At 36.9% G+C, this 16,079-nt stretch overlaps 1 protein-coding gene across 1 annotated transcript; it reads right to left on the bottom strand.

The window, feature by feature from the left end:
* Positions 1 to 11,373, bottom strand: LOC146145220 (type-2 angiotensin II receptor-like). Its single transcript, XM_083390509.1, has 10 exons — positions 11,365 to 11,373; positions 10,514 to 10,930; positions 6,385 to 6,594; positions 5,652 to 5,761; positions 5,062 to 5,202; positions 4,692 to 4,795; positions 4,229 to 4,307; positions 2,780 to 2,891; positions 1,831 to 1,939; positions 1 to 134 (listed from the first exon to the last, which is right to left on the bottom strand). Exons 1-10 carry the CDS (start codon positions 11,371 to 11,373, stop codon positions 1 to 3), a joined length of 1,425 nt encoding a protein of 474 aa, XP_083246635.1.
* Between the last annotated feature and the right edge of the window lie 4,706 nt (positions 11,374 to 16,079).

The following is a 16,079-nucleotide window of genomic DNA, read 5'->3' as shown; positions in this document are numbered from 1 at the left end:
TCATACAACCTTGAGTCGCACGTCTTCTCTCATAAAGCCATACAAGAACGGATTAATGCAGCTGTGTCCCCAGGCCAGGCAGGTGGTAAAGAGGTGGATGTAGTACTGCACCTCTGACGGCTCTTCAGGACTGTCTGAAAAAAAGCAGATGAAAAAATAAATTTTCTTGTAAAACAACGCAATGTCATTCTTTTGTGCTTTTAGCATCTTTAGATACCAATAACTTGAAAAGGACACAAGAACGCATTTGTTTGCCTTTTGTGTTTTAATTCTTGCATGCCATTCCATTACCATTTTAAACAAGATAAGGTAAAGTAAAATAAATAAACGTATTCACAAACTGTGCCGTGAAAGTATGTAAAAGTAATTATTACGTTTTCACGGTTCCCTTCTCTCGTGTATAAATGTTGTTTTAGTCCATTGCAATTTCTTTCCATTTTTCAAACACTTGTTTAATTAAAAAAACTTGTAGAACATCAAAATAAATTCAACAAAATTGTTTACGTTACAGCATAGGCTAATTTATTACAAGCAAGCTCAATTTTTACTCATTTTTGTGTGATATTTGGCTTTGTTTTGAGGAGCAAAATGTTGGTATTCGAGCAGAAACTGACGAACGACCAGCACGCACACCCCTACTAGCGTATTTGTAAGTTAACGCACAATTCTTCTGTTTGAAACAGGGAGTCGAACCGTTTGACTTTTCCGTTGCACATTCGGTTCGGTTTTAAGGATTTTTTCGGAATACAATTCAGTTCCGGTTTCGGTTTGGAGCAATTTAAAAGTTTTATTTAAGCTCCGATTCGACAAATTAATTATTCGACCAATGTTCTTTCAAAACCGGTTAGTCAAGTTCAGGTTCGATTACAATATAAGTTGCGTTAAATCTAAAAATGTGATTGAATTGTAACTCGTAAGAAATCTAAGTTTCGTGGTGCATTAAAAAACAAGCAGCTCATTGTTAAATTATCTGAAAAATTAAAAAGCAACGTTTTATTTAATAAAATTTTTTTTTTTTATACAATCTAGAACATCACATAACTTGACTCTGTAAAATACAAATTATGACGTCATGCTGTAGTGAACCGCTTTTGTTTACAGGTTCGGGTTCGTTAAGGTCCAGGTTTTTTTTATAAATATTCGGTTAATTTCCGGTTCGGCCTCTTAAAATCGTGTAAAACGGTTCAATTTCGGTTACGGTTTGAAAAAAAAATGGTCCAAAACCGGTTCATAAAGTTCCGATTCGAGTTCGGTGCGAATCCCTGGTTTGAAACAACAAACATGATTTTTTTCTTTTTTATTTCGTTTCTTTGTAATGTCTCAAAGGTTGGTTACTCAGATAAATCAGATGCGCTCTTTAGAACCATTATGCATAACAAATAAGTTCTTGCGTAGAAACAAGATGGCGTTCTGCGGATTTTTGTGTGGCTGGTATCCGTCAGAAATTCATTAGAATACTAGTTAGCCACACTATATCCAAGGTTAAAGGACAGAGTTCTATAGGGTATAACATTCTGAAGCCATAACGCCGCCGCGAGTGTTGATAACTATTTACCAGCAATAAAAAAGGTTGGGAACCTCTGAAATATCGAGTACATTGGGTTTACATTACGGTATTTTAATTTTGGCAATACAAAAAAGGGAAAAAGGTGAACACGCTTGTCATGTGTACACGTTTATGATACGCTATGAATTCCTGGCCTAAAAAGTCAACAAAATCCATCCAAAACAAATTTGATTTCAGATAAGAATTATAATAATAACTGTGACCGATTTCTATGCTTTCTGTTTGATGTGCCTATAGCTTATACGATGACGACATTTACTTACATATAAGACGAAGTCCCTGTGCCACGTACACGAAGTTGGAGATTTGATTAGGTAGCCAGCAGATAATAAATACGGCGATCACCACCATCACAACCAGGGTAACGCGGTCCTGCCCGCAGAAAGTTAAATTTATGGCTTTGTTTACACTATCAAACATTATGAGTAAATCGGGGCTTGTTGACTGACTATTTTGTCCCAATAACACTATGTCTATACATATTACTTCGTGTTTCCCCAGGAGATTCTTAAAAATGGTATTATATAAGACATAACATATAGATCGCTTTTTACAAGTCAACTAACTTAGCACCGTAGTATGTCTACTCACTTATCAGCGAAGACTATGCGAAAACAAAACTATCGCCAACTGTTTTTTTGTCAACTTAGAGTTATTTGGAAGTTTTTTTGAATGGGTACAGGATGTTTTTAGTTCTGTTTTGTATGACGTCACAATATGGTGAAAATTAATAGCATCCTCTCTGAAAATGGTAGGCCTATGCCTAACATAAGTAAAAGTGTCAGCTCTTTTAATTATTATGTATTGTAAAAATGAATGAATTGAAATAAAATAGAGGCCGTTATGAAAAACTCTATAGGGTTGAAGGAGGCTTCAATGAAAACATTAGGGAAAACACCCTTTCTTGTAAAAATGTTAGGAAACACTTTTCTTGCAAAAAAAAATAGGCAACGCCGCTGTTTACATGTAACCCATAGAAAAATGCTGCTTAATCGGCATTACCTTTAGTATGTATGTTAACGACCTCGTTTATTTAAAAAAAATACTTCTGTTCACAAGAGATGGATTAGAATTAATTTAAATCTTTCCAACATAAGCATACAAAAGCATTTTAAGGTTGCTCAACGGTACAAAGTTCGTCACGACAATAACATCAGCAATTAAGTCCACCCCAAACTTGCTCGTTTACTCCTACGATATTAGGTTTGTCACCTGTTGCTTTCTTAAAAGCTTTTTCTTTGATCTGCGTCGTCTCAGGTAGGTGAAGATCGTGATGTAACAAAATATGGTGATGGTCAGTGGAAGTCCAAAACCAACAATAAACCTAAACACGGTTTCGTTTAAAGCTTATAAATAAGTCACAGGGGGAGCGAGTCGAGAAACAACCATACGCCAATGCTTTCTACATTCTGTTACTAAAAGCATTTCTAGCTAAACACATGCAATTTATAGAAAAGACAATGCTATTCATCGAAAGATCCAACTACTGTTTTTTGAACCGATATATGCAATTCGACAATTCCTTGTGAAACTATATCATTACCAAAACCTTAATTATGACCGAATTATTTAGGGATATGTGGCCATAGTTTGATTTCAGCGTTTTAATCTAACAACACGATTACCATTTCTAATCAATAAAACATTTAAAGATGTATTTTATTCTAATCAACCGAAAATCAGTGGTTTAAAAAACATAATATAATCTGATAAATAAACCAATTAGGTATAATTTCTTAATTTAAATGGGGTTTGTTGGTATGGGTAAAGTTAGGTTTATAAACGACTGCAAACCATTGAACAATCTACATTCACTGGCCTGCATGGTATTGACGGGTCTTATCTAGTCTCAAAACTACATATAATATTTGTTCACATTTTCTGGAAATCACATATCTACTTTCTTTCCCTACAAGGATTGTTTCGGGAATACTCAATGGGGAAAAAATATACATTTAATAAAATAGTTTAAATTAGTTTTTATGGACCTTTTTTATGGATGGAAGGCTAAACAGTGATTTTATAATATTCCCAATCCATAATTATACAATGTTTTGCAAGCAGACAAAGCTTCGTATGAAGCACAAGTTGCGGGTTTGCCAAATCTCTATTTTTGCGGTTTTGCCCAAAAAATAAAAGCAAATTAAAAATCATCATGAATATCAATACCATCGTGTCATTTAACCCAGCGGAGCTGCTCAAGCGTTATGTCGGCGAGAATTCGATTATGGCTACAGGCTGCTTGCGAGTACTAGCCTATTGCATGTCATAAAACAGCATTTAATATTTACACAAATAACAACACTTGCATCACAACAGTCAGGCAAAAAAGAAAGACTGCATGTCTCAGAAAGTTAGGTGACAATGGTTACAGCACCATTATCTCATAGAAATCGGTAATTACTGGCAATATGATTTAACATTAATGGTTTATTGAAAGTTTGTGATGCACCCATCGATATATTTTCGTAGTGATGCACCCCACGCATATTTTGGTGCACCCTAGGGTGCACCGTGCACACGTTGAAGAGCATTGTTATAGGAGATAACTTGCACTGTTATAGAGGATAACTAGTACGGATTCTGTTCAAACTAGTAATGATGAACTTTGCGATGTCAAAAACTCTACTTACCTACCCTAGTTTACCTACCCTAGCTCACCTCATAATAAAATGAACGCAGTACCAGGTTATATGAGAATCAACAGCTTCGTTGAATTGCCAACTGCAGTGCACAAGACCTACACAAAAGAAGAAGTTTGATTACGAGAGATGCATATGAATGGCTGATGTTTGTGTATTTACCAAAACAACTACAAATGACCCGACGAACTAATGATTTATTTAGACTGCAATTTTACCCAAGTATGCTGTTTGTGAAAGGCTTTTGGTTAACTTACGATAACGTTATCATACCCACCTTATCATAAACAAGTTCTTCGTTTGCAGCATTTTAAACCAGGTCAATTGCAAGTAATAAAGGCCGGTTACAATAGACTGTATGTTAGAGCTAGAGTTCAGTTAAGGCAGGTTTCGCAATATTTCTTTAGTTTTAGTTTTTTATACATCTTACGTAGTAGACTACCAAAATTTATTAAAGCCAACACGAATTGGCCCACACTTACCATTATGGTCTTCATCGGTGTCTCGGAAATACAGCGCCAACATGCTTGAGATTATTGAGGCCAGCCACACTAACAACACTGCGTATATGCCCTTTGCCAACGTTCTGCAAATTTAATTGATTTTATAAAAATATTTCGGCAAAATAATTCGCAGATATTTGTCTGCGAATTGTCTAAATTTAAACATGGAATAAACTTGTTCTCGTAAATGCCTGGTTGCCCCACTGAGAGACTGTTGTTGCTGTGTTTTTAGTTTCCCATACGTTGATTATTACACTTGATTAACGTATTTCACGCCTAAAGATATCGAGCGAAACAGCTAGTAAAAACTTAGGTCATGGTAAAAAAAAACACCTTGTGTAGCATTTACCTTTTGCTGTTGTAGCTTTTGTAAAAGACGATCACCCCAAGTCGGTCTAATGCCATCATGCTGAGAAAGAAGACGCTTCCGTAGGCAGAAAACAAGGTACACGTACTGGCCAGTTTGCAGAAAACACGCCCAAAAACCCACCTGTTATCATATATCAGAAAGCAGATTGTTAAGATTTATTGCTGCATACAAATTCATAATACAAAAAAGGACGAAAGATCTTGGTATCGACATTGCTTCGATATAATCAGGCATTTAGTTTTACACCACGCACGTCTAAATTCAGTCACTACAGTAACAAGCGGGAAAGCTTGTACTAACATATGTGCAGGTTTTATTAAACATCTTATATAGGGTTTTACCGCGGTGTTATGTTGATTTAGGCGAATGTAGTAGACGCTTTTATTGCCCTTTTCATGGCTGCGCCATTTTATTTTTAAATCCCGCCATAAACTTATGTTCGCCGATTAACACGGAAGCCTATACGCGTAGCATTTTACATTAAAATTCAAGCGCGTGTTTTCGATACAAACGTGTAGACTGTAAAGCCAACAACAGCAAAGTGGGACAGCAATATGTAATTGACTTACTGTCCGCTCATTGCGTACTCAGTAGCCCAGAATGGCAAGGTTCCGAGAAAGATCAGGTCAGCAACCGCAAGGTTGGTCATAAACAGATCGGCGATCTTTTTTCCGCTTCGCTGTGCACAAAATCTCATTGATCGACACGTCTTATTTGTAGATGGGTTTTTGACACTAAAACGGGGTTACACTTTCTTCTCAGACGAAACCCCTATTTACACCCAAAAGGCGCGATAATCTAACTGAGTTTAAACACACCTCTTTTGTAGTACAGCGGCAACATTCTTTTGAATAACGTTTGGCAGTAAGCTGTAGTGATGCGCGTTTAATCTTATCACCTGACAACTACAATTGACAAGATTTAAACTCGGTTTTAAATAAATTTTAATACTAACGTAGTTTTGTTTGACAAAGTTTGTGCTTTATGTCAGGTTATTACCAAAACTGGCCCTTGTGTGCACCTGGAAGTAATTTCTACAGTTCAGGCTAAAAATTGATATTGTAAATAAACAGTATTCGACCAAAAAATGACAAAAATTCATCTAAATCCATTTGGTGGTTCATTTAATAAACAAAACAAGCAACAAAACTTAAGTTAGGTTTTTCCTGAGCAACGTACTTTGTAGCTATAATTCTTACTGGTTTCAATTTCAGTTATGTCCAAAACTTATTATTTTTTTATTAATGTTCTTCAGTTCGCTATATACAATTGTATACCCCAGCAATGAACCACTAAACTCACCAGACGATGTAGGATGTAGACCACGAAGAAGTTGCCAACAAAGCCGATCACGAAAACGCCGTAAAATATCGCTGGGAGCACCATCGTTGTGAACCTTGAGCGCGGGAAATGGATCAGCGAGGATGAATTCGCATCCTCTTCCATCGGCGCGACTTCTGTGGTTGGAACGGAGGACATATTTTTGTTATCAGTTGCTTTGCAGGACGGAAGCTGAAAATGTAAGAGAATGTTCAACCTGAACTCGATTGGTTATCACGTGGCTTTTGATATTGCGGAGCACTGTGTACTTATTTCTAAACGAAAAGAAAATACTGCTGCACACCATATGCGTAGCAGAACTGCTGCCAGACGCTGATTTGTTTGTTAAACTATTTTTCACTCTTTTTATCGTCCGTCTGACGCGTCGTTTTACAATATAGCTGGCTGTGGATTTCGTTGGTTGTTTTGAACCTCACATAATTTTGCTACCAGCGTTAAATGACAAGCAACTGCAAACGTCCAGCAACTTAGCACGAATTGCGTGATGTATGAAATTGCACCCGCACACAACCGAGATTGTTGATTATGCTAAGCTACAAACGCACCCTGCCTTTTTAACCTCCCATTGAAAAAGGCAAGGAGCTGTTTTTTAAGAATAACCTTTCCTTGGGTTTATCCGATCGATCAAGCGCGCAAACAAATTATTATTTTAAATCCATGCCCAATTTGGGATTTCTGTTTGTTGCGGTAAAGCATTACCTTTTAATTGGACATGGTGGTTTTACCAACAGTCACACGAACGAACAACACTCTAATTACATTTTGATAAACAACTTTATAAAGTTAATGAAGAATTAACAAAAGTTTGCGCAATTTTTGTGAATTGGTCACCTCTACGCTCTGATATAATTTGCTCCATTTTAAAGTTTTGGCAATGTGTTAAATGATGCAGTTAAACCAAGTTATTCCACTAACACATAGGTAGAAAATCGGCATGCTACTAAAGTGTGGCTTTTTATGGAATCAGAAATTTCGGAAGCAGTTCAACGTTAGTATAGCAGATTTTCTTACTGCTGCACCGACGTCGGAAGTGTGTGTACAACTCATAAAAGGTCATTTTTACTATAAATTAGATCAGTGCTCCGCTACCGGTGTGCCGCGAGACGATGTCAGGTGTGTGTGTAAAAATACGTTTTTACTAAAGTTTAGTACAAAGTCTAAAGTTTAGTACAAACAGTTTAGGCAGGCTTTTATTTGTACACAATAATTCTGGTCATCATCCTTTATATTTACACTTGCAAGATAAATGTCGAACTCAATCGAATAAGATATAGTGACTATGCCTTTGTCGACGAAATATGTATCTATATATTTTAAGATCTTGTCATAGTGTCTGACCTAAAAGTCATTTGCGCGTCTGAAGAACACAACAATGGTTCCAATGAATGCAAAACCCCAGATATGTTATCAATGCGTTCGAAACCAAAGCAACTTACACTTAAAACGGGTGTAGCACTTTTTGTTTTAATTAATGCGCCGCACTAAAATTTTTTTTAATCTTAGTTGTTGCTGGGCAAATTTATCTCGGTTGGTCTTTCAAATAACGAATCGAACATTAAAGTACGAAATACAATGTTTCAGTAAGTTTCGTTTTCGTAATGCCATTAACAAGTGTTTAATAGAATTAGGTGATAAGCAATATACCACGTTAGAATTTGCGCCCTAGGCGCATATAATCATGCACATTATTTTCGTAATCGGCTGCAATGCATATTAGCCCAGGTGCTTATCGTTGTTTCAGGTATACTTTTGTTGGTGCAAGTGACAAAAGGTTGTGGAGCACTGAATTTCAATACAAAGCCGAGGGGCACTGTCTATCGCCATGAGCGACAAATGTAAGAACGTTTTATTGGTATGTCATTAAAATAAACCTTAAAATCATCACTGAAGGACAACTTTCTATTGTCGTCTTAGTTATGTACTTTAGTATACGTGATTCATCATATTTCATAAAAATCTGTGTGCATTGCACCCACTTTTACTTGCAGGCCATATTCAAATTTTTGAATCTTAATGTAACTCATATCGCATCCGCAATTGCGATGGACGTTCTTGTTTTAAAATCCCGATTTCGAGTAGTACAAAGAAACAAACAAGTCGGGTAACAGAAAAAACTACTAATGAAATCACTCATCTGTCACTCAAGCCGTAGTTAAATTTGTCTGTGTACATTTAAAATTAACTATACAAACCGATTGCGACCTTCAATTCAACGTACAGCTGCTATCTTTGCATTGCGATGTCATTACACATAAATTATGCACCACAAAGAGCGTAATTTACACTTGAACGTATATAATCACGTCCGGCGAATACCACACGTTACAATCTAACATCGTTATAATTAAAAGCAAATTAAAATCGAACTGGATTTAAAGTCCAACAAACAATGATGCAAGTGGTTGACATATTTTTCAAACAAGTTATTTTGATCCACAATATTACGATGAATAACCCATTCAACGGTATGTACTCCACAAAAAGCAGAGAATCCGTGTTTATTGCACGCATTTAGTTATGTATTTTATCATTTAGTCATCTATCGTTGGTTTGTTTCTGTTCGTAGTTCGCATTGATCACCCCAACCAAGCGGCAAGTAATGCTTAAGCGGTTCAATAGAAACCAAACAACAAAACATGCCCTTCCGTTCTAACTAGTCCTATTTTAAGGTCCGCTCGATTAAGTAGGTTGCACTTTTCTCTACTAAAGTTTAACCAAAGTTGTCGTTTCACCTAAAAATGGAATAGACCTCGACATTGAAACTAACCACATCCTTAATTCGCTCCAAATACGAGATATTGTTGTACTATAACAGGAGTCGGCAACCTTTTCCTGGTCGCGGGCCAAACCAACCTCAGCAAGTTCTCGACGGGCCGTAATAAATTTTTACAAATATTTTGTTAAAAACCACACTCTCTGAAACGCGCCAAGCGCGATAAAAAAATGCGTTTGTTTGGTTTAAATTGCCTTTTAATTTGCAAGAAAACGTGACGCATTGAGCACACACAAATTAAAATTGAACACATTTCTGATACCCTTTTGTGTAATCGTTTCCACAGTTTTAATGCGCACGGCCTTTGGTTTTAGAAGACTTTTCAAAACAAAACATGTAGTTGAAAGTGAAACAAGACGACTGGCGGGCCGGATCGGCCCGCGGGCTGTAGGTTGCCGACCCCTGTACTATAACTACTCATGAGATTCGGATTTTAAATCAAGGCGAATCATTGAGTGTAACCAGATATGACCGCCGATTACTGTACGCAAATCCACGTTAGTTCATCACAGTTAGTATCACAATTACCACCGATTGCTTGTGCAGCTTGTTACACATTCGCTTAATCTTTTTCTCAGGATAATGTAAACCATTAATCGGTTGACTAACCTCATTTTCAGCTCAAAATACTGTTATACCAAAAAACACCTTATCGATTTCATCAGTCAGCGATATATGATATAAGGAAATAATAACGACATAAAGCATCGAGTCATCCACAGTGCTTCTTGCTGTTTGAGCACGACTTTAAACATGTAAGCGCCTTAATGCTCGTAAGCAACTTTTTACAATTTATCCGAATTGCGCTGAAAGTCCGTCTAAAAGGCGGGCCGCGGCTATTAAGCATTGGTTTGCTTTGATATGGCCAAACATAATAAAACTTCTTGCGTGCGGCCTTTTCATGTGATCCATACTAACAATCGAACAAATTGTATTGTTATGGTATGCGGCTATGCGGTCATCCTTGGTTCTAAAAATCGTTTTTTTATAACATTTTGTAAATTGTATTATTTTAAATAGACAAAATGCAATCACGTTAGGCACTGTTCATTTTAAAATATATAGCAAACCGAATTAAACGTCACCTTCGAAACGGCCGTGTCAACCTGTACTTGAAGCAATCAAGTCGTTATTGTTTTTTCACGTCTTAAAAAAATATATTCAACGTCGTTAGCGGAACCTGTCAAAACTGTAATCTATATGTGATGCCACAGATACGATTTAACAGCCTCATAAAGTCTCGCTTTGAAGACGTAAAAAAATCGAACAAGCCTAATTTTACGAAAACCAATTTAACGCCATTGTGCGGCTATATACTTGTTGTCCCGAATCCCGAATCCCGAATCCCGAATCCCGAATCCCGAATCCCGAATCCCGAATCCCGAATCCCGAATCCCGAATCCCGAATCCCGAATCCCGAATCCCGAATCCCGAATCCCGAATCCCGAATCCCGAATCCCGAATCCCGAATCCCGAATCCCGAATCCCGAATCCCGAATCCCGAATCCCGAATCCCGAATCCCGAATCCCGAATCCCGAATCCCGAATCCCGAATCCCGAATCCCGAATCCCGAATCCCGAATCCCGAATCCCGAATCCCGAATCCCGAATCCCGAATCCCGGATCCCGGATCCCGGATCCCGAATCCCGGATCCCGAATCCCGGATCCCGAATCCCGGATCCCGAATCACGAAACCGACTATTTAGTTTAGGAATGCGTTTGTTTTCGCTTTTCTAAGCAATCGTGATATATTTTGGCGGTCATTTGGGGATATGAATTCCTTCGAGTCCTGGCGCCATAGCAACTCAAAAATGAACCTAATGGACATCCTAACTTATTAAGTGCATTAGCGGCGACAAGGCTCTCTTCCTTGTGATAACTCGTGATTCAATTCAGTTACTGTTATTACATGTTTATGTATACTGTCTTTGCAATATGAGCCGCGCATTTTTACGTATAGTTTTCGCGCATTGAAAGGGTTTATTGCTTTACCAACTTGAACGTTTTGCCAAAGTTATCAGGATGAAAGCGGTTTTATTTTATGCTTTATGCGTTCATTTTACGGGGCCAACGAGTCATGTCGCTTATAAAATGTCCGTTTCAGTTTAAATCTGATTAAGTTAAATGGTTTTGCTTTGTGCACAAATCTTGTAGGCCTGTGGTTTACCTCGCGCATTTTACCCAAACCTGTATATACCACAGGTTTCTGCAATATTTTGCCGTGCGCAGTGGGTTTCTTAAAGTTTGTTTTGTATATTGTTATATTACATTTTTACGACGTCATCTCTCAACATTGCAATCGCCAAACAAAAATGTTCACTGCCCGCAACGCATAAGCCTGATTAGGGAGATTCGTATTCGGTCGAAAGTCCAATGGTAGCTATAATTGTTGGTGAAAAGTGGACTTCGGAAAACTTGCAATATTAAACTTATTCGTACTATCCTATTTATCACAATGTTAACCGTTAAAACTATTTTAGAAAACAGCCTGAATAACCATATATTACTGCAAAGCAAAAACAACCAAAGAAGAATGAAACAGTGACATTCTATAGGATTACTGAAAACGTAAACACTGACGTCGGACGTATTTACGCTACACATGTTTGTTGAGCTAGTACTTTATGAGAGTTTTTATGACATTGACGACAATACGTGATTGGTTTTTCTAGCAACACTGCCAAATCCGGATGCCGTTTACGAATGGAAACGATTTTCTTTGTAAAACGTTTTCTGACTATGTCACTATAATATTCACACGTCAAAAAACCTAATCACAATACTACAAGCTTGTATAGAGGCCTGTTCGCCGCTGAGTAAGCTTAACATATCCAAGCATTAATTTAAACGCTACGCGAGTCTGCGCCTCTGTCAAAGTTTGAACCTTACATGACTGACATTTCTCCTTTGTTTACTCAAAGATTACAGACCGTAAGTGGTTGAACGCGTGTTTATCCCAAATTCCGGTATTTTTAACTTTACTAATGAAAGTTGTAATCCAATGAAAAAAATAGCAGTAAAAGCTTTAAAAAATCAACAAAGTCAAAGATTTGCCAACAAAGCACCAGAAATCGACACAGAATGTCATTGTAGTTTTGTTCAACAAATCGTATAGGTACATTGTAATTCGAATATAGTCAAAACGCAAGTCACTATTATTTTTCTACCAGGAAATAATTTTAGTTTTAACTTCTAAGTGTTTTGCGGTATGTGAAAACAGCGCCAATGTTTAACGCATAAACCTGTGGATTTAGAAGAAACAAATTGACTTGCTCAACAATGTTCATTCATTACTGCAATCTTTTCATGCGCCTATAAGCGACAAACGAGCTTATCCAGGGCCGGATTAACATAGTAGCAGATGTAGCAGCTGCTACGGGCCCCGCGCTTGATGAGTAAAACATTTTTTTGGCAAAAAAAAGGTCGAACATAGTTGGTAAGTAAATTTTGGCTTTCAAACTGGAATGGCGTTACGCATTTATATGATGGTAAATAATTGTATGTGAGAGATTATTTTCAAATTTAAAGTTGATTAAAAACTATCTGCGAAACAAAATGGGGGCAGAGCGGCTACACTATTTAACTCTTTTGAATATTGAAAATGATGTTCTTATGTCACTGAACTCATCTGGAATAATTGCCAAATTTGCAGAGATCAAAATGTGTCGAAAATACCTTTGTTTACTATTTTTGAAATTTAATACTTCTCCTTTCAAATAAAACATTGCATTAGACTTTTGTTGTACTAGAATGCAGATTAAATCTATGAATATTCAATTACATCCCGGTCATCATCTGTTCATCAAATTAATCTGCTACAGGCCCCGCACTTATTTAATCTGGCACTGAGCTTATCCGCATTGTAGTTTACCTTTAGTTCGCTGGTTAACTTTTAACTGGTTTCTATTTTTAGACATGTGATTGTTTGGCAATTTCGTGATGGCAATTACGTGATAGAACCTAGCATATAACTAAATAATTGTACGATTTGTAGGACTTGTCATGACAACTATAGCAATAGTTTCTCTATTTTCTTCTTTTCAAACGTAACTCTTTTCGTTCACATATTTCGCAATGCTCTAATCTAAAAAAATTATTTCATGTATGGCCTCAAGCAACTGGCCATCATATTGCATATACCTATAGGTGAACACTTATACATAAACTTGATTTTCTGAATGTAGAAACCACAACAGTATTTATTTCTTACAAGTAGATTTGTGTGATTAGTATTACATTGTTCTAATTCGTTTTCATTGGCGCGGAGGTTACTGATCTTTACTGAAGAGAAAATCGATGTTTCTTGAAATGGCGATGTCGCCTATAAGATAACTCCAGCACGTATTTGGCTACATCCGTACACCCTTGCAAACAGATGTTTCGCAAACACTCGAAATCTTGTAAATACTGATTCGTCCGGTTTGTCTTAGTACGAGTAAAGTTGTCATGAAGAACAACAAATCTTATCTTTGTAATAACGTCATACTTTTAACGCTTCTATTACCCAACAGACACTAAACAATGTAAACATACTTCATTTGAATAAAGGCGTTTTGGGAATTAAATCGGGGAGTAAATAATCGTATAGATAAGGACCATGAAAACAAGTTTCAAATTAAAAGATTGGCGTATTTCCTATATGTGAATAAATATTTCAGTTAAGTCGCATTATTTCAAGGTTGCATTTAATACGGTCACACAAGTATATTTTACCATAACATGTACAACCCTAATATAATATAGTGTTACGTAACCTTGATTTTTTTACAGACCTAATGCAAAGAAAAATTTTCCCTTTGTGTTTAAATATATTCTTATTAAAAACTGTTTTTTATCGCTTTAGGACACGGTGCACCCGCATGAACCGGGCCCTCGCAATGTTTCCTGCCAACAAAACAGCAAGCAGGTGCAGCCATATAATTGCCAAAAAAATTTCACCAAAATCCTTTGTCGTGAAACGGCTAGTTAGGAATAAACATCACGGTGGTTTTTTGAACAACAATTTGCGTTGAACAGCCAATTAAATCACAAGGGCCTCGAACAGCATAACAGAAATAAACACCACGGTGTTTTTTAACATTTAAACAATGATGGTCGTTGAATTGTCATTTAAATCGTATTGGACCCCCGTAGAGCATTTCATAGTTTTTTAAATCATGCTAAAAGTGTTGTAATATTTTTTCTCATTTTTTGTTGGGTTTATAACCTTCTTACAAATTTAATCATTTTTTTGCGGGGTCCTGTTTTCAAAATAATTTTGACTTAGTTGCCTTTCAATATAGCAAGTAGTAATTAGAGTAAGTTTTGTGTTTGGCATTTCAGATGCAAATTTGAGAATACTTTCGCGATAGTATTGTATCGTGTGCGACACAAAATACGCTGGGGATTTTTATAAAAGTGGATTTATGAATGCCTATACGCAGTGTTGTAATGACTTAAGTCAATGACTTGACTTAAGTGCACTTAAGTCACTGTTTTTAAATGACTTGACTTGACTTAAGTCTTTTGGGCAAATGACTTGACTTGACTTGACTTAAGTCATTTGGACAAATGACTTGGTTGAAAATATATTGCAATTAATTATAAAATTGCGTTATTTAGGCCAATCTTGGCACATAAAATAATTTGCTTAATATGTGCTGCTTTTATGTTATTTTTGACTTGAGTTGCTTACAATAATCGGAGGAGTTTGCCGGTTTTCATAATTTAAACGTTTATTTTTTTGACAAGGGCTGGACTTGAAGTTGACTTGCTCTAATTATGACTTGACTGGGACTTGACTTGGGCAACCGATGACTTGGACTGGGACTTGACTTGTGCTTAAGTTATTTTACGAATGACTTGACTGGGACTTAAGTCATTTCCAAATGACTTGTTTACAGCACTGCCTATAGGCTACGTATGGTATACGTAATTAACCTCAATTGGTCTCGAAGTCACAAATGCTTACTTGACTTTTGTCCACTTTGCAAATCAGTTTTGATAGCTAATCAGTAAAATCAGAGTATTCTGACTATCAATACGGAATGCTTCTAAAGTAGGGATGTCCAACCCGCGGCCCGATTGATGTTTACGTGTGGCCCACCACTTTTTCTTACTTTCAGTAGCCTTTATTGAAAACAATTGTTTTCGCTATCATCAAAACGTGTAGAACTCGCAGTGTTTAAAGAAGGCCTAATCTTATATTTTTTAAGACTATAATCGAGTCTAACGTCGCATTTCAACATCCGTCGAACACTTTTGTGCACCATTATTGCTAAGCAAGATTGAACGAAAGCCAATGAATAAATACACTTAAAATCCAAAATTAGGTAACGTCGCTTCCTGGTCGAATCGTATTCTTTTGGCAGAAATAACATCGTCGGCATCATGTTTTGTTTGGGTACCGTATTTTGCTTTGGCTTTTAATCACAATTATTTTTAGGTTTTAAGGGTCGGAATGACGCATTTGTCATTACCGAGCAGTGCACTGCAGACACTGCACACAATCATGTCTCGTCTTACTTTTGTTAAGCCTAAAGAGGCGTAGGAACACTAAACACGGATCTGTTCATAATCTTTAGTAGAAAGAGAGTGGCCCAAATAATAGATAAAAGATTCATTCTTATATTAGCAAACGTTTCGGCAAGTGCTACTACCATCATCAGTGCGGTAAGTGATAAAATAGTGACAGTATGACGTCATAGAATGGTGATTGCAAGACGTGAGAAAAAAACTAAACAGCCAAAATACGTCCAGCAAAAGCGACCACGTGCGTCGTCGACAATCCTGTCAGGCGCCAGCTGCAAAATCACGGTGTACAATCGTTAACTTCAGGCCAAAAAAAAAAACAAGACCGTGAAATATATGTGATTAATTGTGGTAGAATCACACATAATTCGA

Source organism: Ascidiella aspersa, chromosome 5, assembly GCF_963924565.1.
Source record: "Ascidiella aspersa chromosome 5, kaAscAspe10.2, whole genome shotgun sequence".
In the NCBI taxonomy this organism is placed as follows: Eukaryota; Metazoa; Chordata; class Ascidiacea; order Phlebobranchia; family Ascidiidae; genus Ascidiella; species Ascidiella aspersa.
Note: the sequence above shows the minus strand (reverse complement) of the source record. Positions and strands in the feature narration are given on the sequence as shown.